The 26,299-nt window shown below is 40.3% G+C and overlaps 1 protein-coding gene across 14 annotated transcripts in view; it reads left to right on the top strand.

The window, feature by feature from the left end:
• Positions 1–24,596, top strand: part of CUL2 (cullin 2) — a 128,872-nt gene extending 104,276 nt beyond the window's left edge. For all 14 annotated transcript variants that reach the window (XM_084980493.1, XM_084980490.1, XM_084980489.1 and 11 more), the window contains 11 exons: positions 1,305–1,412; positions 2,093–2,152; positions 3,413–3,541; positions 3,647–3,733; positions 5,134–5,286; positions 5,568–5,645; positions 10,484–10,550; positions 17,789–17,991; positions 20,241–20,342; positions 23,061–23,177; positions 24,029–24,596. In XM_084980493.1, coding sequence (XP_084836619.1) covers positions 1,305–1,412; positions 2,093–2,152; positions 3,413–3,541; positions 3,647–3,733; positions 5,134–5,286; positions 5,568–5,645; positions 10,484–10,550; positions 17,789–17,991; positions 20,241–20,342; positions 23,061–23,177; positions 24,029–24,160 — 1,236 coding nt within the window. In that variant the 3' untranslated portion in view covers positions 24,161–24,596. The remainder of the gene's footprint in view (positions 1–1,304; positions 1,413–2,092; positions 2,153–3,412; positions 3,542–3,646; positions 3,734–5,133; positions 5,287–5,567; positions 5,646–10,483; positions 10,551–17,788; positions 17,992–20,240; positions 20,343–23,060; positions 23,178–24,028) is intronic.
• The last annotated feature ends 1,703 nt before the right edge of the window (positions 24,597–26,299 follow it).

The following is a 26,299-nucleotide window of genomic DNA, read 5'->3' as shown; positions in this document are numbered from 1 at the left end:
GAATCGGAGCTACAGCTGCCACCCTATACCACAGCCATAGCAACACTAGATCCTAGCTGTGTCTGTGACCTACACCGCACAGCTCATGGCAACACCAGATCCCCAACCCACTGAGCAAGGCCAGGGATCGAACCCGCATCCTCGTGGATACTAGTCGGATTCGTTTCCCATGCGCCACAACAGGAACTGCACTAGTCCAGTTCTTATCCCGCTGTGCCCTAATAGCAACTCCCAAAAGCATTTTTTAGATGCTGATCTCCTTACTTGTAGATTTATTTGTCTTTGGCAGATATTCTAAGATGTAATGTCCCACCACAGTAATGCATAAACTTTTCCATTTTTATAAAACTATTAGTTTATATTGTTTAGGTCTGTTAGCCTGTATTATTTATTAGGTTCATTAGTTATTTTAGTTTTATAGATTCAGGGTGTGGAATGACACTGATCATCAAGGCATAGGGTTTGCTGTCAAGGCTTTGGAGGTGCAGATACAAAAGACTGCATTTGTAGGAGACTCAGATAATTTTAGGTGACTGAAAAGTCTTAGGTCACTCATAGTTCTCTCCACTAAGAGTGAAAACTCCCTTTTGCACTACCAGGTATTTCTCCCCTCTTGAGATGTGGGAACTGTACCGTCTGGTTCTAGGAAGTTTTAGTTTTCACAGATAATGGCTTTTTAACTTCTCCTCTCTCTCTCTTCAGCTTCAGTGGCTCTGAAGGCCATTTTGGTTTACATAATCCTCTATGAAAGTGATAAGTCTGGTAGTTGTGAGATTGTATTTTTATTTATTTATTTATTTATTTTTGCTTTTTAGGGCCTCACGGGAGGCATATGGAGATTCCCAGGCTAGGGGTCCAATCGGAGCTATAGCTGCCAGCCTACACCACAGGCACAGCAACGCCGGATCCTTAACCCACTGAGCAAGGCCAGGGATCGAACCTGCAACCTCCTGGTTCCTAGTCAGATTTGCTAACCACTGAGCCACGACGGGAACTCCTGAGATTGTATCTTGTTATACTAAAGATTCCAACACTTCTCCAACCAGGGAGAAGTGTGTTTTCTATGGCTTCTTCTGGCAGAGGAACTAAAGTCCTGCATTTCTGGTGTTGAATGACAACTAATTTCAATATCAGAGTTTTAGAGTTTTAAGACTGTCTCAGCTAAAAACATTTTTTGAGGGTATGTGTCATGTGTAACAGTTTGCTTGGGGAAAACTTTACCATTAAACAACTCTTTACTAAGCCTAGTTATATCCTTGAACTTCTTAAAATGTGGTTTTGTACTTTGTATTTTATATTTTTAGATGCCAACACTATTTGTGGAGTCAGTTTTGGAAGTGCATGGTAAATTTGTTCAACTTATTAACACTGTTTTGAATGGTGATCAGCACTTTATGAGTGCATTGGATAAGGTAACTTTAATACATCTATCTTTATCTGTATATAATTCTCTTCCTTTAAGCATTATTCTTTAAGACATTTTCAGAATTAGGGCTTCTAATTATGAGATTTCTCATCTGGACATGGAGATTTGTTTTAACCAGTCAATTTCATAGCGAATGTCAAAATAGAAGGATGTAATTTATAACTTAAATGATTAAATTGAATACTTGAATTACATGGAATTGAATTTCCCATGATAATGCTCTAGAAGATGTTAATAAACTAGTATGTTCTGAAAAATACAAGTATAATTTAATATTCTTTAGTGCTTATTTTTCTTTCAAATATAATAAGGATATACTGAATAATAGTTGAAAGAATAAAAATAAATATATTTTACAAACCTTTGAATTTAAATTTTCTTACATGGTTGTTGTAAGATTTTAAAAAATACAGTCTTCTTTTATCTGTGTTCAGATATCAGTCATGAATCGTAAAGAATATTTTTCAGTAGGAACAGGATATGTAATTATCCCGAGGGATACAGGTAGAGAAGTTTTACCCTGTGTTACGTATGAAAACAGGGTAAAATGCTGTATTTTGTGTAGAGTAGTAATTTTTGGACATACGGATGATAGCATATATTGAGCCAGCTGTATTTTTTACCATATTACTATATCAGCTAATTTCTCGTCTGTTTTCTCTTTAGGCCCTTACATCTGTTGTAAATTACAGAGAACCCAAGTCTGTTTGCAAAGCACCTGAACTGGTAAATTTGATGGTTTAAATGTAATCTTATGAAAAATTGGTATTAGAAAATGAAAACTGAGGAGGATCTAAATTAAATTGTTTCGTAACTTTTTTGAGTCAATAGATGAAATTATTAAAAACTTAATATTGTATATAATTTGGCATTTATTTATTTATTTATTTTTTCAAATGCAACTTTATTCTAGGGAGAGTTTCTTGTCACTGCCTTCAAATCATGGTTTGTTTTCTGTAGTACTCAATAGCCTGGTTGGTGCCAATGATACATTCTTTTTTTTTTGGTCTTTTTTTGGGATCCGAGCCATGTTTGCGACCTACACCACAGCTCACGGCAACACCGGATTGTTAACCCACCGAGCAAGGGCAGGGACCGAACCCGCAACCTCATGGTTCCTAGTCGGATTCATTTCTGCTGCGCCACGACGGGAACTCCTAATTTGGCATTTATTTAAAGAATGCAATAGGTCATCTCTATAGCTTTTTCTTAATAATTGAAGGAGAAAATATTCCATTTTACAAAGTTTGGGTTTGAAAGTATGACTGCTTTAAAATCATTTGCATTACTTTTCATAGAGATTTTATTTTATATGAAATCTAAAGGGAATTTGATAAACAGTGTTTGATAACCTTTAAAGTGTTTGAAAACTTGTTTACAAGGTTGTGGTAAGATTTTTAAAAATAGGAGTTCCCGTTGTGGCTCAGTGGAAATGAATCTAGCATGCATGAGGGCACGAGTTTGATCCCTGGCCTCTCTCAGTGGGTTAAGGATCCGGCATTGTCATGAGCTGTGGTGTAGGTTGCAGGTGTGGCTCGGATCTGGTGTTATTGTGGCTGCTATGGCTGTGGCCAGTGACTAGAGCTCTGATTTAGCCCCTAGCCTGGGAACCTCCACATGCTGTGGGTACAGCCCTATTTAAATAGAGAGACAGGGAAAAAAAAAAAAAAAACCTTTTTAAAAAGTACTTGTTTAATGTCAGAAATTATATAAATTCTCAAAACTCACCTAAGTGTTCCATTGAAACTTAAATGTTTATGTCACTGCTCTATTGATCACTGAGTGTGAATTAGACTTTTACTTAGTTATAGTTTTTTTAAAAGTTTTACCTAATGACACATATTTTTAGCTATTTTGTGCATGTCCATGACATTTAAAGCATAAGCTTTAGGATGGCAAAGACCCAGGATTTTATTTTGTGTTGTTGCTCCTGTGCCTGCTTTGAGAAGAGCCCTTTATAAGAGTGCCTGTTGATTTCTATTTGAGCTCGCTAAGTACTGTGACAACTTGCTGAAGAAATCAGCAAAGGGGATGACTGAGAATGAAGTGGAGGACAAGCTCACGAGCTTTATCACCGTCTTCAAATACATCGATGACAAGGATGTTTTTCAAAAGGTGAGTTGTGAATTGAGAATTTTATGTGTGTTTGTCAGCTTTGATTTACTTTTGAACTTTAAATCATCAGAAAGGAAGTAACATTTTCAATATTTTTTAATGTAGTTCTACGCAAGAATGTTGGCGAAACGTTTAATTCATGGGTTATCCATGTCTATGGATTCTGAAGAAGCCATGATCAATAAATTAAAGGTACTGTAAGCCGTTGATATGAAAATGTCCTGGAGATTATTCCACCAGCACACAGAGATGTTCACTGTAGCAGTATGTGAAATTATAGGAAATAGTTGGACATTCTGGGCCAAAGTCTCATGATGGGATATGTGCATATTGTATTAAAGGACAAAACCTCCCTGCATGTTGATAAAGAATCATCCAAAGAAAACGAGCATTAACTTTGCAAAACACATATTACTTATAAACGAATGCACCAAAAACAGTCCTTTAAGTACAAGTTTGGAGTATATTTGAATTTCAGTTCATTTCTACATCATTTTAGTTACACACTGATGAGATAAGCAGTAGCTGATTCATATGTACCCTGAGTTATTTGTTAATTATTTTCCTGTATAGTAGGCACTGAATATGAAGTTCTTTTAAAATACGTCAAAAATAACTTATCTTTTAGTTTTGACGTAATGTTAACAAAGCTTTTTATCTCCCAAGATTAGATATCAAATTTTCTGACCTAATGATGACTGAATTTTGAAAAATTTTAAAGAAATAGATTCCTTCATTACTCAGTTGATGGTATTAAAAATTGGCCTCATGGGGTTCTCTTGTGGTGCAGTGGGTTAAGGATCCAGCTGTATCACTGCAGAGGTTTAGATGGCTGCTGTGGCACAGGTTTGACCCCTGGCCTGGAAACTTCCACATGCTGTGGGTACAGCAAAAAAAGGAAAGAAAAATCTGCCTCAGTAGATTTTTTAAATTGACTACTGGCTGAAATATTTCCAGTTGTCTTTTATGCATTTACTATATCTGTAAACCTCACAAGGTAGTTTATGTACAGTAATGGAGCATTTTGTAGTGTTGAAATTATATACAGATTAATCGAAAAGTTTTTATTTTCATTTTTTTATTTTTTTGTCTTTTCTCGAGCTGCTCCCGCGGCATATGGAGGTTCCCAGGCTAGGGGTCTAATCGAAGCTGTAGCCGCCTGCCTATGCGAGAGCCACAGCAACTCGGAGTCCGAGCCTCGCCTGCGACCTACACCACAGCTCACGGCAATGCCAAATCCTTAACCCACTGAGCAAGGCCAGGGATTGAACCCGCAACTTCATGGTTCCTAGTTGGATTTGTTAACCACTGCACCACGACGGGAACTCCAGAAAGTTCCTATTTTAGAGGCAAATTTATGTTTTATAAATATGTGTTTTAATTGACTTATTTAATCTGATTAAAAAAATTTTTTTTAAATTTTGAACAGCTCTTTTGGGTCATTAATAATACAGGCCTTTGGTATAAGTGTTACAAGCAGGACCTTTGACCCTGTATAGACCTGGTGGTAGCAAGACATTCTTAATAATCAGTACAGTTTGTTATTTTTGTTTTTAAGCCGTATATTTTTCAAACTTTTTTGTTTTTTACAGCAAGCCTGTGGTTATGAATTTACCAGCAAGCTACATCGGATGTATACAGACATGAGTGTCAGTGCAGATCTCAACAATAAGTTCAACAATTTTATCAAAAATCAAGACACAGTAATAGACTTGGGCATTAGTTTTCAAATATATGTTCTACAGGTAGGAATGAGTGTTTTCTGGTGGGCATTTACTAATCATTTCAGTTACTCTGATAAAAGGATTAATTGTTGGATGCCTGATTACCTTTCTTTCAATCAGAGACGTAGAGCCTCTCAAGTTACCCGTTAAACTGATTTGGGTGAACCCGGCCGTGATAGTAATGCTGACAGGTTTCATCAACATTCTGAGGAAGGAGAATGCTTTAATTGCTGGAATCATTTTGTAAACATTTACTTTCAAGTGAGATGTTTATGTTAACTGTTGTACTTTTCTCCGTCTAGGCTGGGGCATGGCCTCTTACTCAGGCTCCTTCATCTACGTTTGCGATTCCCCAGGAATTGGAAAAAAGTGTACAGATGGTAAGTTGGCAGAAGATATATAGGAAGACCTGAGACAGTTTAATAATTGTCGTCCTGTTATATCACTTTAAATATATCTCCAAAGTCTTAAGGGCTCAGGTGATATAAAAATATATTCACAAATTAGGCTTATTCTATTCTATTCTACCTTGTAGGAAAAATGTAAATTATTACAATAAAATACTAAGGGTGTCAGTTTTTTGTCAAAGCATGTCTCTTGCTCTTAGTAAATCTATTATCTGTTTTAAGCAGTTTTAAATTACAATTTTTTTCTCTTTTTCTTTTTAGGGCTGTACCCACAGCATATGGAAGTTCCCAGGCTAAGGGTCGAATCCGAGCTGCAGATGCCGGCCTATATATACCACAACCATGGCAACGCCAAATCCGAGCCAAGTCTGGGACCTACACCTCAGCTCATAGCAAGGCCAGGTCAGCCACAACAGGAACTCCCACAAAATTTTGATATTAGAAGAAAGTTTAGGGAGTTCCCATTATGGCACAGTGAAAGCAAACCTGACTAGTATCCATGACAATGCAGATTCTTGGCCTTGCTCAGTGGGTTAAGGACCTGGCCTTGCCTTGAGCTGTGGTGTAGGCTGGCAGCTGCAGCTCCGATTTGACTCCTAGCCTGGGAATTTCCATAGGTCAAAGGTGTGGCCCTAAAAAGCAAAGAAAGAAGAAAGTTTAGAATCCAGTACTTAAAACAGTCATTTCCTAATTTTTCACTTGAATGTTGAGCCATTTTTATAACTCATTTATCCCTTACAATAGTTATTTTTATTTCTATGCTGTAATTTAGGCAAATATATATAGAACGTGAACTATTCTATAAAAAATGGAAGCTAGAACATTCACGTCAAAATGGCTTTTTTTTTTTTTTTTTTTTTTTTTGTCTTTTTGCCATCTTGAGCCACTTCCACAGTATATGGAGCTTCCCAGGCTAGGGGTTGAATCAGAATTACAGATGCCAGCCTACGCCACAGCCACAACCACAGCCACTTGGGATCCAAGCCGCATCTGCAACCTACACCGCAGCTCACGCCGGATCCCCAACCCACTGAACAAAGCCAGGGATCGAACCCGCATCCTCATGGATACTAGTCAGATTCTATTCCCCTGTGCTACAATGGGAACTCCCATCGTTACCTTTTAATGCTCTTTTATTTGGGGTACCTTGAGTTTGTAAAAAAGTGAGTTCTGCACATGTTTATGAAATTTAAAATGAAAGTGGTATTTCATTATACTATTTCCTAGAGGTGTTTACAGTGTGTAGTTTGAATCATTTTTATTTTATTTTTTTTTTTGTCTTTTCGCCTTTTCTAGAGCCGCTCCCGTGGCATACGGAGGTTCCAGGCTAGGGGTCTAATCGGAGCTGTAGCCAGCGGCCTATGCCAGAGCCACAGCAACGCGGGATCTGAGCCGCATCTTCGACCTACACCACAGCTCATGGCAACACCGGATCGTTAACCCACTGAGCAAGGCCAGGGATCGAACCCGCAACCTCATTGTTCCTAATCAGATTCGTTAACTACTGTGCCTTGACAGGAACTCCTGAATCATTTTTAAAAGTATGTAGTTTTTTTGTGTTTGTTTGAAAATAAGGATTATAAATCAAATAGCACAGTGTAAGCTCTGGAATCAAAACTCCTGGTTGTAAATGTCTGTTTTGCCGTTTACTGTGCTCTGTGAGTTTAGGCAAATAACTTTCTAATTTTCTATTAACTGATAATACTGCTGAGAGTGCGATATGAAAATGAAATGAGATAATGTAAAGCATTTTGCAAGTACTCCATAAATGATAGCTGATAGTGGCAGACGTCATCGTTAAAAATGGGAGTGGTGGTAATGGCAGAGTAGAATATTATAAACAGCCAGATAGATTTCAAGATGCCACACACCAAGTAACTTTCAGAATAGAAGTCTAATGTAGGGCTTTCTGCGTCTTTGAAAAGCCATGATGGCACAGATCCTCTTAGGAACTTTATGAAGAAGAGCATTCATCTGGATGGGGGGAATATGACCCCAGGGCTGGGGCTGGGGCAGGGGCAGCCAGGTCAGGCACTTTGACATGACCACGCGAGAGAAAGACAACTGCCCTCTCACGTTTGAGAGTCTTACAACTTATTTCTTCCTAAGAGCCTGCTTTTCCAATTGAAATTGAGGGTGGGGACTGGCAGAAATAAAGTTTTTTGTGAATATTCTTCTCTTTCTCCTTGAAATAATAATTTTCCAATAATTATTGGAATACTGATAAAACCCCCTTAAGCTTCATTTATTATCCCAGGTTCCAGTGTCCTCATTTACAAATGGGAAGTGGGTTTCTTTCTGACTACAAAATTCTGATTCCAAGAATATTTTCTCCATTTGGACTTTCTCTAATTACCAGTAGAGGGAGTTTGTCCTTATATTATTTCCTAGTAAATCCAAATTTTGAGTGACATAGGAATGAAAATCCATCTGTGTATTTAATAGTGTACATTTTTCACATGTAGATTAATTCCTCTTGCGTTAATGATCGTTTATATATTTCACATCTTTACCTTAAATATAGGTGCCTATCAGAAATCATGTCCATTTTACACATGTATCTTAAAGCTGTAGAAATTAAGCTTTAATTGAAAATAATTTATGTGGGAGTTCTCGCTGTGGTGCAGTGGGATTGGTGGCCTCTCAGCTGCATCAAGACAGGTTCAATCCCCTGCCTGGCACCGTGGGTTGAAGGATCCAGCATTGCCACAGCTGTGGTGTTAGGCCACCATCTGTGGCTTGGATCTGATCCCTGGCTGGGGAACTCCATATGCTGAGGGGTGGCCAAAAAAGAAAAAAAATAATAATTATTTGTATACTAGACCAGTAAATCTTAACTGTTATACCACTTTTGTACCTGGTCCACAAACCTTAATGATATTAAAGAAATATAAAGTAGTGTATATTAATGCAGCTATTTATTTGAAATGAATAAGCTCATCAAATAAGAAATGGTCATTTTTAAATGGCCCTTTGAGTTCAGTTAATTCCTTAAATGGTATTTAAAAGATGCTGTGCATTAGCCTATTATAACTCTTAAGCCCTTACTTTAAAATGTCCTAGTGGGTTAAGGATCCCGTGTTTTCACTGCTGTGGTACAGGTTTGATCCCTGGCCCGGGAACCTCTGCATGCCATAGGCACAACCAAATAAATAAATAAAATGAGAAGTTTAGTCAAGGTATATTTCGTACTAATAAACTTTGATAACACAATCATGTAATGATAAAATTAAGCAAGATTTTACAACTTTTTTAACAACAGAGGAATTGATAATGCTCTTATTTGGAGCCGAATCTTTTTGTTCTTGAAAGTTTTTGATTTTAAGGATAAAAGTGTGCTTTCTTTTGGCATATTGGTTATCATCAATAAACTTCGCCGAAAGTACTCGTTGCTAGGACTATAAAAAGGTAAAGTGTGTGCTTTCAGAGCTTGGACTATACATCCTTAAGCTAGTTTTGTGCTTAAATAATTTGTAAAGAGCATTTATAAAGTTTGGCTTTCTCAATTTCAAAATGTTTAAGAAAGAAGTAAGAAGATGGAGGAAATCATAGTTGGAAAGTAATCACTTAAAATAAGACAGTATACAGATGAAAAGAAAAAACCAAAAATAATTTTTTTGACACCTCTGGAGATTATTAATGAGTCAGCGCATACCTCTGAGATCCTCTTATGACATATTTTGATTTTCTGTTTGTCTAGATCAGGACCAGGCAGAACATCTTAAGTACTGCAGGTGCCTGTCATTTCCTATTTACCGTGTGAAGGGGTTGGTGAATTTGTCATAGAGGAGAATGCTGCACCACTGGAGGGAAAAAAATGCTCAGGTTTCAGCTTCCCAGGACTAGGCAGATTTGGGATGAATTGCTGAAAGAATTCACTAGTTCTGGCTGGCAGCTGTGGATTTTGTTGTAAGGAGTGGGCATAGTGCAGCTTACAGGTCAGATGTTGCTGACTGCTTTATTTAAACTTTGAAGGTACAGAAGGTAAAGTTGGAAATACAAATAAAAGCTAAATGCTGAAGGTATGTCCACAATTCTGAATTGTGACATGATGCATCTGTTTATTTTTCAGTTTTGTAAGAAAATTGAGTTTTTAATCATTTTTATATTTCAGTATCATTTTCTCAATGTAGATTATATACTCGTTCTTTAAAAGATAGCTCTATTTTTGGACTGATGTCCTACATTCAGTCTGAGGGAGGCATTTTTAAAATTTCAGAGCTATGTTGCGCTATGTTGAGAATGTTTAATCTTTCACAGTAATGTCAACAAAAGATACAAAGACAAGTACTCTGAGGCTCTACCTGTATTAGTGTTTGATCATATTTGGAAGCTAAATTGTAAATGTCACTTTAGGAGTAACCATTAATATCAATCCACCTGTCCCGTCAGCAAGGGACTGTGTTGGTAAATAAGAGACTAGCAATGAAGGTATGATTTATGTTTTCATATTAAAACATCTGTAATAGAGTTTTGGGTCAGTGATTTGTATTTATATAAAGTCCAAATAAATGTCATTCAAAATGATAATTTGTTTTATACAAAAAGTCAAATCTGCAGGGCTGTGGTCTGGTGGAGAGAACCACAGATGGGCTTGTTTAAGTGGAAAGAGTTGGGCTGATATTTTTATAATCTCCATCAGGAACTTGCATGGATGTACTTTCTCATCTATAAAACGTGTAAATATACCAGTTGGGCTATCGTGTCTTTTCTAACATGAATTTTCTTTTTACTTTTTTAGTGTCATGATGACCCGGTAAGTTATGTCCTAGTAGCTGAAAATAATGTGATTCTTCTTTTCTTTTTTACAGTTTGAATTATTTTACAGCCAGCATTTCAGTGGAAGGAAACTTACATGGTTACATTATCTTTGTACAGGTAAAATGCATTTAATTATTTCTAGTTTACTGAATTTATCTGATATGAGTATGTTAAACATTTGGAAGAGATTTCCTATAGCGTAATTATAATTTTTTTCTCTAATTATAGTTTTTAACCTTTTCTTCTTCATCTCCCTTTTTAGTCACCATTACAACAACTAATAATGAAATTCATAGGCAGGACCTTTATTAGTCTTTTATAATTATACTGCTTGTAAAGGGCTTCTGAATTTTACTTTATTTTTTTAGGGCCACACCCTCGGCATATGGAAGTTCCCAGGCTAGGATGCGGCAGTGCCACATCCTTAACCCACTGAGTGAGGCCAGGGATTGAACCCACATCCTCATGGATACCAGTGGGGTTGTTACTGCTGAGCCACAATGGGAACTCTGAGTTTCGGAATTTGTGTAATAGCTTACTATATTTCTATAACAAACCACTTTTTATAGATACTAGGAATTTTATTTAGAAACCTGTACTTGATGAGTCAGATACTCCTAAAAACCTATTCTCTCTAGATATTTCAGATAGCCTTAGAAATTTCATTAACTCTTAGAGCCTCACAAGGAAACCTAACCATTTCATTTTTATTTGTGGTACCAGAGTGAACTGCAGTAATAAGTGCTTTTTCCGGAATGACCCAGTTAACTTCTAGTACTTTCCAGTTTTAGAGAAGTTTAATCAAAACCTAATCGTTTCCTTAGCTTCTTCCTGAAACAGTGAGGTCTACTTACTGGAAAGCAGGATGAAAACCTTGAGTGACTGAAGACTGTATGCAGTTGCTCTAAGCTGCCTGAGGACGTCAGCCAAAGCAAACACTCAGGTTTTCTCTCCTTTTCCCAAAGCTATGCTTTGAAAAGTGCATTGAATTAACTGTCCCTTTGTATAAGGAGGAAAGGATATTCGTATATGTTCACGTCTCTTAGAAATAGTACAAGAAACTCTAATAGTTGCCATGCTTTTATTAGAAAATCCACTCACCTAAGAGAAATTTCATATTAGTAGTTTCTCTTAAGTACTATTTATTTGACTACTTACATATATATACATTATATATGTGTGTGTGTATTTTTTTTTTTTTTTTTTGCTTTTTAGGGCCGCACCCCGTGGCATATGGAGGTTTCCAGGCTAGGGGTCTAATCAGAGCTGCAGCTGCCAGCCTACACCACAGCCACAGCAATGCAGGATGCAAGCCGTGCCTGCGACCTATACCACAGCTCATGGCAACACTGCATCCTTAACCCATGGAGTGAGGCCAGGAGTGAGGCTGGGGATCGAACCCTCAACCTCTTGGTTCCTAGTCAGATTTGTTTCCACTGCGCCATGATGGGAACTTCTAAATTTACTTTACTTCCCCTAAATATCTATCTTGGAGAGTATAAACTCTCTTTGCTTATTTTTCTTAGCTCAGCAATAATCAGTCTGTCTCCAGAATTTTAATGAGGGACTCACTTTTTCGGTGTTTGACAACTAGTATATCTAGGAAGAAAGAATAAAAACTATGTAATTAGAATCTGGTCTGAAAACTGTTACCAGTAACACCCAAATAGGAAAGAGATCAAGTCTCTTTCTCTGTTTTTGAACTACACTAAATTCCCAAGCTGGTCCATAATAATTACCAAGTTTGGGGAGCTCTTTTGTTTGCTTGTGTTGTCTTGTTTTAGTGTTACGTCTATGTATCTATGTATCTATGTATTCCAAAGGAGAGTTTCTTCCTTTGGAAGGGAGACGTTAACCTTGTAAGTTTGTTTCTGTTTTGAATCACTGAAAATATCTGTGCGCTAACAATGAAACTGCTGGGTAAATTTTGTTTTGGTTTTTTTTTTTTTTTTTTTTTTTTTGTCTTTTTGCCATCTCTTGGGCCGCTCCCGTGGCATATGGAGGTTCCCAGGCTAGGGGTCTAATCGGAGCTGCAGCTCCAGCCTACGCCAGAGCCACAGCAACGCGGGATCCGAGCCGCGTCTGCAACCTACACCACAGTTCACGGCAACACCGGATCATTAACCCACTGAGCAAGGGCAGGTTCCTAGTTGGATTCGTTAACCACTGCGCCACGACGGGAACTCCCTATTGTGGTTTTGCTTTCATTTATTTTACCTAGCAAAAGGTTTTCAGATAGCATCTGTATTTTAGGATACTTGTTCTGGAGGGCCCACAGTTGTCACAAGGACTTCTTTAAGACATCGGCACTGATCCTGGACTGATCATTCAGAGTTCTGTTTCTTGAGAACTTCTGTCACTCATGCTTTTACATGTATGTAATCAGAATTACTCTTTCCTAGTCCGTTTCCACATTCTCAGGTATTTTTGTATTGTAAGATAAGAGTCCTTTACAAAGGGTTGGAGATAGGGTATAAGGTGGTATTTGGCAGAATTTAGAATCAGAAGATCTATAGGGTTGAGTATTAGCCTACTGTGTGGCCTTGAGCAAGACATTAACTTTTCCAAGCCTATTTCCTCATCTTTTCTTTTTTCTTTTTTAATCTTTTTAGGGCTGCACCCACCGCATATGGAAGTTCCCAGGCTAGGGGTCAGTAGCCAGCCTACACCATAGCTCATGGTAACACTGGATCCCTAACCCACTGAGCGAGGCCAGGGATCAAACTTGCATCCTCATGGGTCCTCATCAGGTTCGTTACCAATGAGCCACGACAGGAACTCCCTATTTCCTCGTCTTTATCTTTGTAAAATTCACTTATCAGTTCACAGAACACCTTGTGTATTACTTGTAAATGCCAAGTAAAGTACAGAGCCTCAGCTCTGAAAAAGCACAAATCTAGTAGGAAGACAGACAAGTAAATAATTATAGTACATGTTTTGACTGTTGTGCCAGAGTACTACATATCACATAGGAGGGTGGTGGCAAACAGCCCCTGGCGAGGGAGCTAACATCCAGACTAGACCTGGACACCAGGGAAGTAACAGGACCTCGCCCAGATAGGCAAAGAACAGTGTCGCAAGGGTTATTATCATCAAAGGTAAGTAAGACTTTTAAAAAGTAAGCAGTCTGGGGTAGCAGGTATGACCAAGACGCTGAATGAGAGAAAGATGAAAATTCCATAGGATTTAGGGCTTTGGATAGAACTGTTCTGAGAGAACAGACTTACGAAGAGATACTGTCTGGATAGAAATGTTTCATCTGTGGCAGAGCAAGACGTTTCAGGAGTCCCAGGTCACTTGCTAAGTTGAGAAATGAGGCACTTAAGGGAGGTGGTACATGGACGGGACCTGGTTAGCACCTAGTGAACCGCCAATTATTACACAAGCATTGGCTGTTACTGTTTGCCAAAATGAAGTCTGGAAAATTTGCCAAAATGAAAATCACACCATATTGTTGTTGCACATATCATAAAAGGTAGTGATTGTGTGTGTGTGTGTGTGTGTGTGTGTGTCTTTTTGACTTTTCTAGGGCCGCGTCCACGGCATATGGAGGTTCCCAGGCTAGGGGTCTAATTGGAACTGTAGCTGCTGGCCTACGCCAGAGCCACAGCAACTCGGGATCCAAGCCGCGTCTGTGACCTACACCACAGCTCACGGCAACGCCGGATCCTTAACCCACTGAGCAAGGCCAGGGATCAAACTTGCAACCTCATGGTCCCTAGTTATGGGTTTGTTAACCACTGCGCCACGACGGGAAATGCCCGGTAGTGATTCTTTTTCTCATTGACTGAATTTTTCTCATTGTTGATTTCAGGTACTTTAACAGCTAAATTTGTGAGGCGCTTTAATATTATCTAACATCTGGTTCCTATTCAGACATCCCCGACTGTCCCCCAAATGACACCAGTACCTGTTTTATTTTTTTGTGTTTTTAGGTCCGCACCCACGGCTCATGGAAGTTCCCAGGCTAGGGGTTGAATTGAAGCTCTCTAGCTGAAGGCCTACACCACAGCCACAGCAACTCAGGATCCAAGCCTTATCTTCGACCTACACCACTGCTCACGGCAACGCCAGACCCTTTAACCCACTGAGCGAGACCAGGGATCGAACCCAAGTTCTCATGGTTACTATTTGGGTTCTTAACCTGCTGAGCCACAACAGGAGCTCTCACTAATACCTGTTTTACTGTAATCAAAGGCCACTAATCGCATTTGGCTTTAGTGTCTTTTCACTTCCTTTCTCCACCCACTTCCCACCCTGGCCCACCTTCCCCCCTCAGCCTTCTCCACATGCTCTTTTGAAAAGAACAGGCCAGTTGCCTTACAAAACATCCAACATTTGGGATTTGTCAGGTTATTTACTTATGAGGTATCTTGTTTTCATCTCGAGAACACTCCTTGCATGTTCTTGCTGCATTACGTCAGAAGGTGTGTGGTGCCCACTACAGAGACGGGAAGGGGGGCACTTGGTTACGGTAATGTCACCACTGAGCAGACTCTCTCCCCTTTTCAGTTAGAACATGATCTAGGGTGATACTCGGGGCCCAGGCGAATACCCTCTCCCAGGAGCAACCCCACCCGCTGCTTATAACGTCCACTAGTGCGTCAGTTACCTGGTTGCTGGTAGCAAATTGGTGATGCCGGGTCAGGCACTCGGCGCTGGGGTGCTGGCATTCTTCTGTGCAGAGACTGCGCTGCTGACCAGCAGTGGGGGGTCACTGCCATGGAAGTCTGGTGGGAATTCTGCCTGCTCGTCGTTTCTGGCTGTTGTTAATACCACTTGTGTTGTGGTTGGCTTATTCTTTTAAAGTATGTTTGTATCAGGTGTTTTATTCTGGTTTGGAGTTTCCTAGAGTTTGTCAACCTATTCTGAAGGTTTTATGACCTCTTTTGTCATTTGCCTTTTCTGTTTACATGGCAGTAATTAAGGGTGTCATCCAGATTTGGGGTTTCCTTCCCTGCCCCAGATGTTCCTCCGCCCTTTCCTCGGTCTTACGGGCTGTGAACTGACTAATAAGAGTGTTGCTGAAAACAGTGGGAAGAGGTCCATGTACCCCGATGCTGAAATTTATTGCAAGATAGAAATAAAAAGGCGTAATACAAAACTAACAAGGGTTCCTCTTTTTAAGGGTTGCGGAGTAGCCCTGCTCTGGGTGAATGACGCTTTGACCCCTTACTTCCATGGTGTCTAATGCTTGTTGGGTTCTGCTTCCAGGCCCATGGCAGTACCTTGCAGCGTCTGTGACAGACAGGCGGTGGGCATTATTTTACACTTGTTCCTGAGATATGATTAAGCAGCTGTTGCACAAATGGTATAAATGCCTGGGACTTCTGGCTCTCCCCATGGTCCCTGAACTTTACAGTGTTGAGATGAGGCCCGTTAAGTGTTCTTTTATACTATTTGTTAGGAAGACAGTCCTAGTGATAGCGTTCTCCTTAAACTCTGCATGAGTCGGGTATTCCAGTTAACACATTAACCCTCCTCTTGTGAAAATTCAGATTAGGAAATTTTTCTCTAGGTGTTCCTATCCAGATCATTTTGAAAAATATTTCTGAATATCAGGTTTTTTTTAAATTGAGGCATAATGCAAATTAGAATAGATACTTGTGTGGTAATAAGTTGGAAAATTGATTTATATTCTTTAAAATCTTTATATGAATTAAATATGGATTTTTGTTTGCTTGCTTGCTTTTTAGGGCCGCACCCGTGGCATATGGAGGTTCCCAGGCTAGGGGTCTAATCAGAGCTACAGCTACTGGCCTACGCCACAGCCCCAGCAATGCCAGATCCACGCTGCATCTACGACCTATACCACAGCTCGTGGCAATGCCAGATCCTTATTAACCCACAGAGTGAGGCCAGGGATCAAACCCACAACCTCATGGTTCCTAGTCGGATTTATTTCCGCAGCGCCACGACAGGAACTCCAAATATGTATTATTAAAAGCAATAAAAGGAGCATAAAGTCCTGATCAGAGTTACTAATTATCATACCAACAGAGAATGCAGCCTCTGGGGTGAGTTTATGTTGGATAACTTCCTTGAGTTAAAATGTAGAGCTTTATTTATTTATTTGCCATTTCTTGGGCCGCTCCTACGGCATAAGGAGGGTCCCAGGCTAGGGGTCTAATCGGAGCTGTAGCTGCCGGCCTACGCCAGAGCCACAGCAACGCGGGATCCGAGGCGCATCTGCGGCCTACACCACAGCTCACAGCAATGCTGGATCGTTAACCCACTGAGCAAGGGCAGGGATCGAACCCGAAACCTCATGGTTCCTAGTCAGATTCGTTAACCACTGCGCCACGACAGGAACTCCAAAATGTAGAGCTTTAAAACCAAATCTCATGCTGATTTAGTTTATAAATTCATTACCAATCAAGTAATGCAGGGTGTGTGTAAGAGAGAAAGAGAACTACAGACACTAAACCACAACTTCTCACTTTAGGAAGCCGTTCTTTGACTTGATTAACTGTTTTTTACATGTGGCAAGTGCATACCTGTTTGACAAACGGTTCTTACAAGCTTCTTAGTGTGTTGCCCCCTGGGATGGGTAGAACTTGTCTTAATAATTCCCAGGGTAGTGAACAGTCCAGAACAGTTTTATTCTGTCAAGTATTTCAACAAAGTAATAGATCTGCCTGTTTGTCTCTCCTCCCATTGGCATTTATTCCTAGAAAATTACTGGGAAGAAAAATACTATTTATGAGACAAAATAGCACTGTTCCATTTTGGCAGAAATTATGGTTTAGACAGGGCTGCAGTAGAAGGTCCTCCTGTATGCTTGCACCTGCCTGGGATGGACCAGCTACAGACACATAGGAGGCAGTTGCTAGTAGCAGGCTGTCATGCTCTCCCTTCATCTGTCCGTTTGTCCTTCTAATCCCACTTTATGCCCAAGTCTCAGCCTTTCTATTAATATTTAAAGACATTGTTCAAGCCTACCTGTAATGTTTTGATGGCTTCACTCTAATTTATACTACATCCTCAAAACTAATAGCCCTCCCTTCGAACCCCCCCCCACCACAACAAACAGATTATTACATTGCTAGCAGGAATAGCTTTACAACAATTTATTCTTTTTTTTTTTTTTTTTTTTTTGGCTGTGCCCACAGCATGCAGAAGTTCCTGGGCCAGGGATCAAACCTATGCAACAACAACCTGAGCCACAGCACTGACAATGCCAAATCTTTAACCCCCTAGGCCACCAGGGAACTCCTATAACAATTTAATAAATTCTTGGTTCACTCTTTCAGGAGAAAATATATGGGGAAGAAAAAAACAAACAATTATCCCTCAAGTAATTTTGGAATATTTCTTTGAATGACCAGTTTGTCACAATTTTGTTTTAACTGTAGGTGAAGTTAAAATGAACTATTTGGGCAAACCATACGTAGCTATGGTTACAACATACCAAATGGCGGTTCTTCTTGCCTTTAACAACAGTGAAACCGTCAGCTATAAAGAGCTTCAAGACAGCACTCAGATGAACGAAAAGGAGCTGACCAAAACAATCAAATCGTTACTCGATGTGAAAATGATTAACCATGATTCAGAAAAGGTACGGGGTAATAGTTCAAGGAATTTAAACATTATAAACAAAGCTTTTTCATGGGATGTCTGCAGTTTTAACAGTAGGTTAGAATTGTTAATGCTCTTTGTACATTGAGAAGCACCGGAATCAGCTCCATCGCTTCAGGCTCCTTCCAGCCAAGAACTGGAAGCGTTCCAGAGAAGGCTCTGTGACTTGGTACTCTCGGGCCCTTTATAGTTTGACTTTATTTGTCCTATACTGTGACAGTTTACTGAAAAGAATTATTACTAAAGAATTGACAGCAGAAGGATTCTGGTTATTTGAGGTCTTAAAACTGTAGTCTATCGTAAATCTTTCTGGTTTTTCTTTTTCATGTGTTTAGTTAATATTTAATTACATGGTTCTATAATAGGAAACGATAGACTATTGATGCCTGTTTATAAGCATATTTAATATGTATAACTGCCTCTCAGGTGCTTTGACTCTCTTGTCTCTGAATTTCTGGAGTCAGCTAACCCCCATATATTTTTTTTAGGGCTGCACTGGAAACATATGTAAGCTCCCAGGCTGGGGGTTGAATTGGAGCTGCAGCTGCCAGCCTACACCACAGCCTCAGCAGCATGGGATCCAAGCTCACATCTGTGACCTACACCATACCGCAATACCGGATCCTTAACCCACTGAGTGAGGCTAGGGATCGAACCCTCATCCTCATGGATACTGAGCCACAACGGGAACTCCACCCTCATATATCTTTAATATCTCTCATGAGAATATAGCAAGCCTATAGTATATTCTTTTTTCTTTATGACTTTTTTCCTGCAAGTTTTTGTTTTCTCTTACTGAATGGTTAAAAAAGCAGCAGATATGGGCTAAATCTTCTGCTTCAAATTATTGTGCCTGAAAGACAAAAATTCTTGTGAATGATGTTTCATTTTGGTTCATGGCCTACAACTTATTTCTCTCACTAGTTATTTTGCTAATAACATCTCTAGGGTTATGATGACTTTTGTAGCTTGTAACTGAATACCTTTAGGCATATACGCTGAAATTCAAATCAAGCTTTTCTTAGAGAAATAATTGATTTTTCTGACTTCAGAATCTTAATGAAACATTAAATTCTTAATATTAATGAAAGTTTTTAATTAAGGCAGTTAATTATGAGTAAATTTTTTTTTTTTTTTTTGTCTTTTTAGCTATTTCTTGGGCCGCTCCTGTGGCGTATGGAGGTTCCCAGGGTAGGGGTCTAATCGGAGCTGTAGCCACTGGCCTACGCCAGAGCCACAGCAACGCGGGATCCGAGCCGCGTCTGCAACCTACACCACAGCTCACGGCAACGCCGGATCATTAACCCACTGAGCAAGGGCAGGAACCGAACCCACAACCTCATGGTTCCTAGTCGGATTCATTAACCACTGCGCCACGACGGGAACTCCTAAATGTTTTTTAAATTTAAAATTTAAGTTTAAATTGTTAAGCTTACTCAAGTGCTTAAAAAGTTAAGTATTTTTCTAAAGCATGTTATTTTTGCTGCCCAGAAGATAAACATTGATTGGTTATTTGCACAGTAAATTTTAATGTGACACTGGCATTCCTTAATGCCATTTCTTTGGTTATTATTGAGAGTGCCGTCTGCCAGGTGCTGCTTAGTCCTGCTGGTGGAGACATTAGACTGTATGACATGAGTGGCTTTCTTGAGCCGGGTAGAACTGTTGTGGTTCTAAAAACTGGCTTGAGAAAAGGCCAGTCCCTGCTGGCAGGTGAGTGAACGTGCTTTGAGGGTTAATGGGGCGCCGTAGGCCACGCTGCTGTGCGGCCAGAATCGGCAGCCTTCTGCTGTCAAGTTATTTTTAATTGGCATTTGGTTACTGCAGCATTCAAAAGAACGCATTTGGTTGTTTCGTTGTTCAAAATGTGCTAGAAAAATGATGAGCCTTGATATTTCATAAAAATTAAATGTGAAAATTTTGTTTCTTTAAGCTCTTGAGCCTTGGCTCTTGTCTTATCTGGTGGTAATATATTTAACAGATGGGCCAGAAAATAGCTTTTTTTCAAATTTAAACTGACAAAAATTCCATCAAGTGTAAAATCAGAAAAGAATGTATTTTCCTTTATTGTTTGATAGAAGACAATTATTTTTCTCTTAAATAATATAATGTAAAAGATTACGAGAGTTTAGTCTTTTTTGCCTGGTCATTATTTAATTTCATGGTGTATTATTTGCAGCAATTGTTATTTAATGATTTTAATTTTTAATAAATTGTTTTTAATTGTAGGAAGACATTGATGCAGAGTCTTCATTTTCATTAAATATGAACTTCAGCAGTAAAAGAACAAAGTTTAAAATTACTACATCAATGCAGAAGGACACACCACAGGTAAGTGTTTTCTGATATCATTTTTGGGGGAATATTTAAGCATTGGACTGAATGAGTGGTAACATTGAGATAAATGCAAAACTGCACATCAAAATTATGGTATATCTGGAGGAGTTCCCATTGCAGCTCAGCAAAAACAAACCTGACTCGTATCCATGAGGATGTGGGTTTGTTCTCTGGCCTCGCCCAGTGGGTTAAAGATCCGATGTTGCCCTGAGCTATGGTGTAGGTCTCAGACACAGCTCAAATCTGGCTGTGGCATTGCTGTGGCTGCGGCGTAAGCCGGCAGCTGTAGCTCTGATTTGACTCCTAGCCTGGGAACTTCCATATGCCACAGGTACAGCCCTAAAAAGCAAAAAAGCAAAAAAAAGAAATTAGGATACATCTTCTCTGGCTTATTCTTTGCATTTTCTAACCTTACAGATAGTGTTTTAGATTCTAACAATAGTAGTGCAGTGAGTATCTTAGGAAGAAGTGTCATAGTTGAGTCATATTTGCTCTTTTGGTTTTGTTTTTTCTCCCAGTTGTATTGAGATATGAATGGTAGAGGCACTGTACAAGGTGTACAGTATAATCATTTACCTTCATACCCCATGAAATTAGTCACAGTAAGTAGAGGGGGATCTGCTGTCTCACACGGACACAGAGCAAAACTTAGCAGCGTTCACACAGAACACACAGGAGCAAGAATTTTTTTAACGCAATGAATTTTATTATATTTATAATTAACAACCATCATCACGACCCAGTTTTCCAACGCAGGAGATGTCAGGCCTCTCCAGGAACTTACTCCCCTCTGGGTTTGGGATGGAAACGTTGGAAAGCAGCATTAATTATACGTGTCGTGTGCGTTACATCTCTAGTACTCATTTGTCCGAGAACCGGGAGTTTGTACTTTCTGACTGCTTTCATCCAGTTCTCCCTCCCCCACAAATCTGACCTCTTTTTCTGTGAGTTTGTTTGTTTTTGGAGTGTAATTGGCACTGTGTTAATTGCTGTTATACAACATAGTGATTCAGTATTTTTATACATTTCATAGTGATCACCATGGCAAGTCTAGTTTCAGTGTCACCACGCAAAGATATTACATAATTATTGGCTGAATTCCCCCACACTGTACATTTCATATCATGACTCATTTATTTGCAGCTGGAAGTTTATACCTCTTAATCTCCCTCACCTATTTTTCACTCCTCCCCTTCCCCTCTGGCAACCATGTGTTTATTGTCTGTATCTTTAGCTCTGTTTCTGTTTTGCTACGTTTGTTCATTTGTTTCTTTAGATTGCACGTATACTTTAAATCACACAGTATTTGTCTTTCTCTGTCTGACTTACTTCACTTAGTGTAATATCCTCTCGGTCCATGTATGTTGTCACAAATAGCAAGATGTCATTCTTTTTTATGGCCGAGTACTATTCCATTGTACATATATATATACCACATCTTCCTTCTCCGTTCTTCTATTGATAGGCACTCAGTCACTTCCATATCTTTGCTATTGTAAATAATGCCACAGTGAACCTAGTCATGTTTGCTCTTAAACTATATGGTTTTGTTTTGTATTTTTCTCCAAAATTTCTACCTTGAATAGTAACGTCATCTCATATTTTTCATTTTTAAAAAAGGGAAACTTTTGCAACACATTTCTTTCAAATAAAATTGTTGAAAATGCTTCCCAAACTCTCCTGTGCAAACAAACCATGTGGGGATTGTTTTAAAATTCAGATTGTGAGCGAGTAGGTCAGGAGTGGGTCTGACACCGGATGAGCCAGTTTGCACAGTGAACATCTGTTTGTTCCATCTTAGCAGCGATGACTATTCTGGGGTGGCCTGTTGGCATGTCACTGAAGTGTCCGGCTTGCCTCCGCTGTGCCACTCTGTCCTTGGGCTCGGGGCAGGGTGTAAAGGTTTAAGAGATGTCAGGTCTCTCCAGGAATTTATTCCCCTATGGGAGTCAAGTGTTAATTGCTATTACATTTAAACCCTAAAATGCTCAAGATCTCATTTTCCTATAGGCAAATGAATAATAGTTAGTAATATGGATTGTATTTTATCTTAAAAACTGTTACGGGATCCCTATTAATGTGCGTTGCCTGCTTCTCTGCTCTCCCTCCACTGTCTGTCGTTGAGCTCCATGGAGAGAGGCCCTTCTGGCCCATCCTTGCTGGCTTCTCTGCTTGAGTCACATGGGGCCTCCACAGCTCTTGCCGCTGAAGCCCGACCCAGTATGCACTTGGAGCCAATTACTAAAGTCTGCGAGCTCTGTGGTATACGTCTTCACTCACTGATAAGACAACCGTCTTGGAAATGCTGCTGCTCTGTGTCACTTAGGTTCTGCTTTAAAGACTGTTTGCACTGCGTACAGTTTATACAATAGCGTTCATTGAAAAGAAAATAACTCTGAGTTCCCTGGTAGCTCACTTCACAGCTGTGACATGGGTTGGATCCTTGGCCTGGGAACTTCCACATGCCCCAGGCACAGCCAGAAACAAACAAAAGTTTCAAAACTTAAAAAATAACCTTCTAACTTTAACCCAAGAAATTATATATAGCTCACTCTAGATAGTTTGGTGATGGTTATGTTTTTTGGGCACATAACTGTGTAATTGGAGTTTCAGTATTGATTGGAGTTTTATTTAAAGTCACAAAGAAAAGGAATTAAAAACAAGTACAGTGACTTAATGTCTCATTTGCTTTTTTTTTCCCTTGCAAAACAGGAAATGGAACAGACGAGAAGTGCTGTCGATGAAGACCGGAAAATGTATCTCCAAGCTGCTATAGTGCGAATCATGAAAGCGCGGAAAGTTCTTCGGCATAATGCCCTTATTCAAGAGGTGAGAAGGAGAAGCCCGCTGACTTCTCGGGCCAGAGGGGACTGGGGTCAGGAATGCTGCTTTGTGAAGATGCTACAGAAATAATGGCCCCCAGACAGCACAAAGGCACTTGCTGAGAACAGCGCTCCCGTGTGATGTCCGTACTCAGTCCCGGTTTGAGTGCAGAACCTCACCCGTCCTGCCTTCCGTCCAGTCACTGAGGACGGACCCGGCACCTGCTCGCGCATCCCCTGAACGTCTGCGTGCCTCGAGCGCTGGGCTGGTCACGGAGGGCACAGAGCAGCTCGGGAGGTGCTCCTGCCCGTTCGGGGTTCAGGCTGTGATGGGGAAGAAATGCATCACTGAACTAACACTAACGTGCCATGAAGCGAGGGTACGCGGCTGTGAGACTGTGTGAAGGCCTTGACTCAGAGCTTTCCTGAGCAAGGGCTACGTCCACACAGAGCCGACAGTCGGGGTCACATGGCAGCCTGAGGGCGCGTATGCCTGTTCAGATCGATTAATCAGTTCATAGTTTAAGTTAGCTATGTCGGAATATTGCTAGGTTTTGCTGTATCTGTGTTCTTTTTTTGGGAGGGGGGTCGGGGGTGGACGACCGCGCCTACGGCATGTGGAAGTTCCCAGGCCAGGGATCGAACCCCCTGCCACAGCAGTGACAATGCAGGATCCTTAACCCGCAGTGCCACAAGGGAACTCCCTCTGGGTTCTTCACACCTTGAACAGCAGGCTTTTTCCTTAGTTGATGTAAAAGTTCTTTCTGGTCATCCGGTCAGAACTGAACCAGTTGCTCCAGTGCTCCCCCTGGTGGCAACAGCGCTGTCCCGCCCTAACACCCGCCTCTCTCTTGCCAGGTGATTAGCCAATCGAGAGCTCGGTTTAACCCTAGCATCAGCATGATTAAGAAGTGCATCGAGGTCCTGATAGACAAACAGTACATCGAGCGCAGCCAGGCCTCCGCAGACGAGTACAGCTACGTGGCGTGAGGCCGCCTCCAGTGTGGTGTGAGGTCATTGCCGTCGCGGTCCGGTGTGTTCCCGTGGGAGAAAGCAGGCCTGTGCCTCCGTAATTTGGTCATTTGGCAGCCCCTGTTCTTCTGCTGTTTACAACATCACCAGTGCCACGTCATGAGCGTCAGAGAAAATGCTTAGAGATATTTCAAGCTCATGTCATTACGACATTTCTTAAAACTTTATTAAAAACGAATGAGTGAAGTATTGCTGAAATGTGGAAATTTGGTTGGGTACCATGCTTTTTCTCCCCTTCACGTTTGCAGTTGATGTGTTTTTTTTTTTAATGTATCTTAAAGGACATAAGATAAAAAAACTTAAATATTGTAATATGACAGATAACCTAATAATTGTATCTACATTAAAATGACAAACATGATATTGCTGCTTGTCAAATAAAAAAATAAAGAAATAGAATGCCTTTTTTATGTGGATGGAGTATGACAGAATCATACATACAAACGTTCATTTATGAGTCCTTAAAGCAGCTCATGCAGCTTTAGTTGCATTTGTATCCCATCGGTTTAATTCACTTGTACTCCTGTTTCAATCCTACACCAAAAACGTCTAGATTATTGTTTTCGGTTTTTTTAGGGCCGCACCTGCGGCGTATGGAGGTTCCCAGGCTAGGGGTCTAATCGGAACTACAGCTGCCGGTCTATGCCACAGCAACGCCAGATCTTTAATCCACTGAGCAAGGCCAGGAATCGAACCCTCGACCTCATGGTTCCTAGTTGGGTTTGTGTCCACTGCGCCATGATGGGAACTTGAGGTTATTGTTCTTGATTGCAGCCAAATGCATTCAGTCACAGAAAGTTTTATGTGCTAGAGCTGCATCAGCCATGAGCGTTTTGAAGAGTGAGGATTGGATTCTGTCCAGAGTTGGTGGTGGTATGCACCTCACTAGCAAGAGTGAGGGGAATATGTGTGACCTCAGGGCTGGCGTAAAAAGAGCTGTCACTCAGAGGTCATCTATCTTCTGTTTCCATGATCCATCAGTTCTGGTGGAGACTAAGGCCCGGGCCCTGCTGCCTTCCCTCCCTCCTCCCCTGGGCTGTAAGGACCCTGCAGTACCAGCGTGGTCCTGCCAACCCCACCCGCTTGGGACCCTCCCACCCTGATGCTAGATTCACTCTCCTGCGTCACAATGTCCTCGGCAATGCATAACCTAAATACCTTTCGTTTTTAAGTCTATTCAACGCAGTACACCAGGTGCCAGTTATACAGACGTGATACATATTTTATTATCTGTATCAACATCTGTAGTGGAATAGTCTAGTCTTATCACATCTACTGTCTACCCTTCCCCCGTCACCACCCACACACAATTTTTTTAAGCTAGGATACTTTAAAGCTTATCCTACACGAATCATTCACTTGCAAGGCTTCACCATGCAGCTCTAACAGCAAAGGCTGTAAACACACACACAACCACAGTTACATTACACTTCACAAATAGTCATTACTTAATACCATCTAATATATGGTCCCTACTCAAATTTCTCGTCGCAAAAAATAGTTTTTTCAGTTGGTTTGTTTGTGCTTTTTCTAGCTCATGTCTCTGAAGTGTTTAAAAAAAAAATCTACTGAGTTTTTTTAATGACGTCTATACTGTTATTTATCATTTTCCCTTTCTCCCCAGAGAGGAAATAATGGCAAATCGCATAATACTGTACATCCGCTGTCAAAAAAAAAAAAAAAGACCTTTGTTTTGATAACTTGTTGATAGTTTTCCAAATTGATTCCTTTTTTCTTAAATATTTATAAATGTTAAATTAAGTTTTAGCCTGATATCTAATTGTCAAAAAAAATACATTGAAAAATGGATGAAATACTATGCTGAGGTTGACAGAAATGACTGATGGGAGGGTTTTGTTTGGCTTTTTAGGACCGCACCTGCAACATATGGAAGCTCCCAGGCTAGAGATCAAATCAGAGCTGCAACTGCAGGCCTACACCACAGCCACAGCAATGCCAGATCCAAGCCACATCTGCAACCTACACGATAGCTCACGGCAATGCTGAATCCTTAACCCACTGAGCGAGGCCAGCGATCAGACCTGCATCCTCATGGATATTAGGTGGGTTCATAACCGGCCGCTGAGCCACAACGGG

This window comes from Sus scrofa, chromosome 10 (genome assembly GCF_054392235.1).
Source record: "Sus scrofa isolate SSC_HxYL_T2T_F1_AM1 chromosome 10, Sscrofa_HxYL_maternal_Yorkshire_Landrace_v2.0, whole genome shotgun sequence".
NCBI lineage: Eukaryota > Metazoa > Chordata > Mammalia > Artiodactyla > Suidae > Sus > Sus scrofa.
Note: the sequence above shows the minus strand (reverse complement) of the source record. Positions and strands in the feature narration are given on the sequence as shown.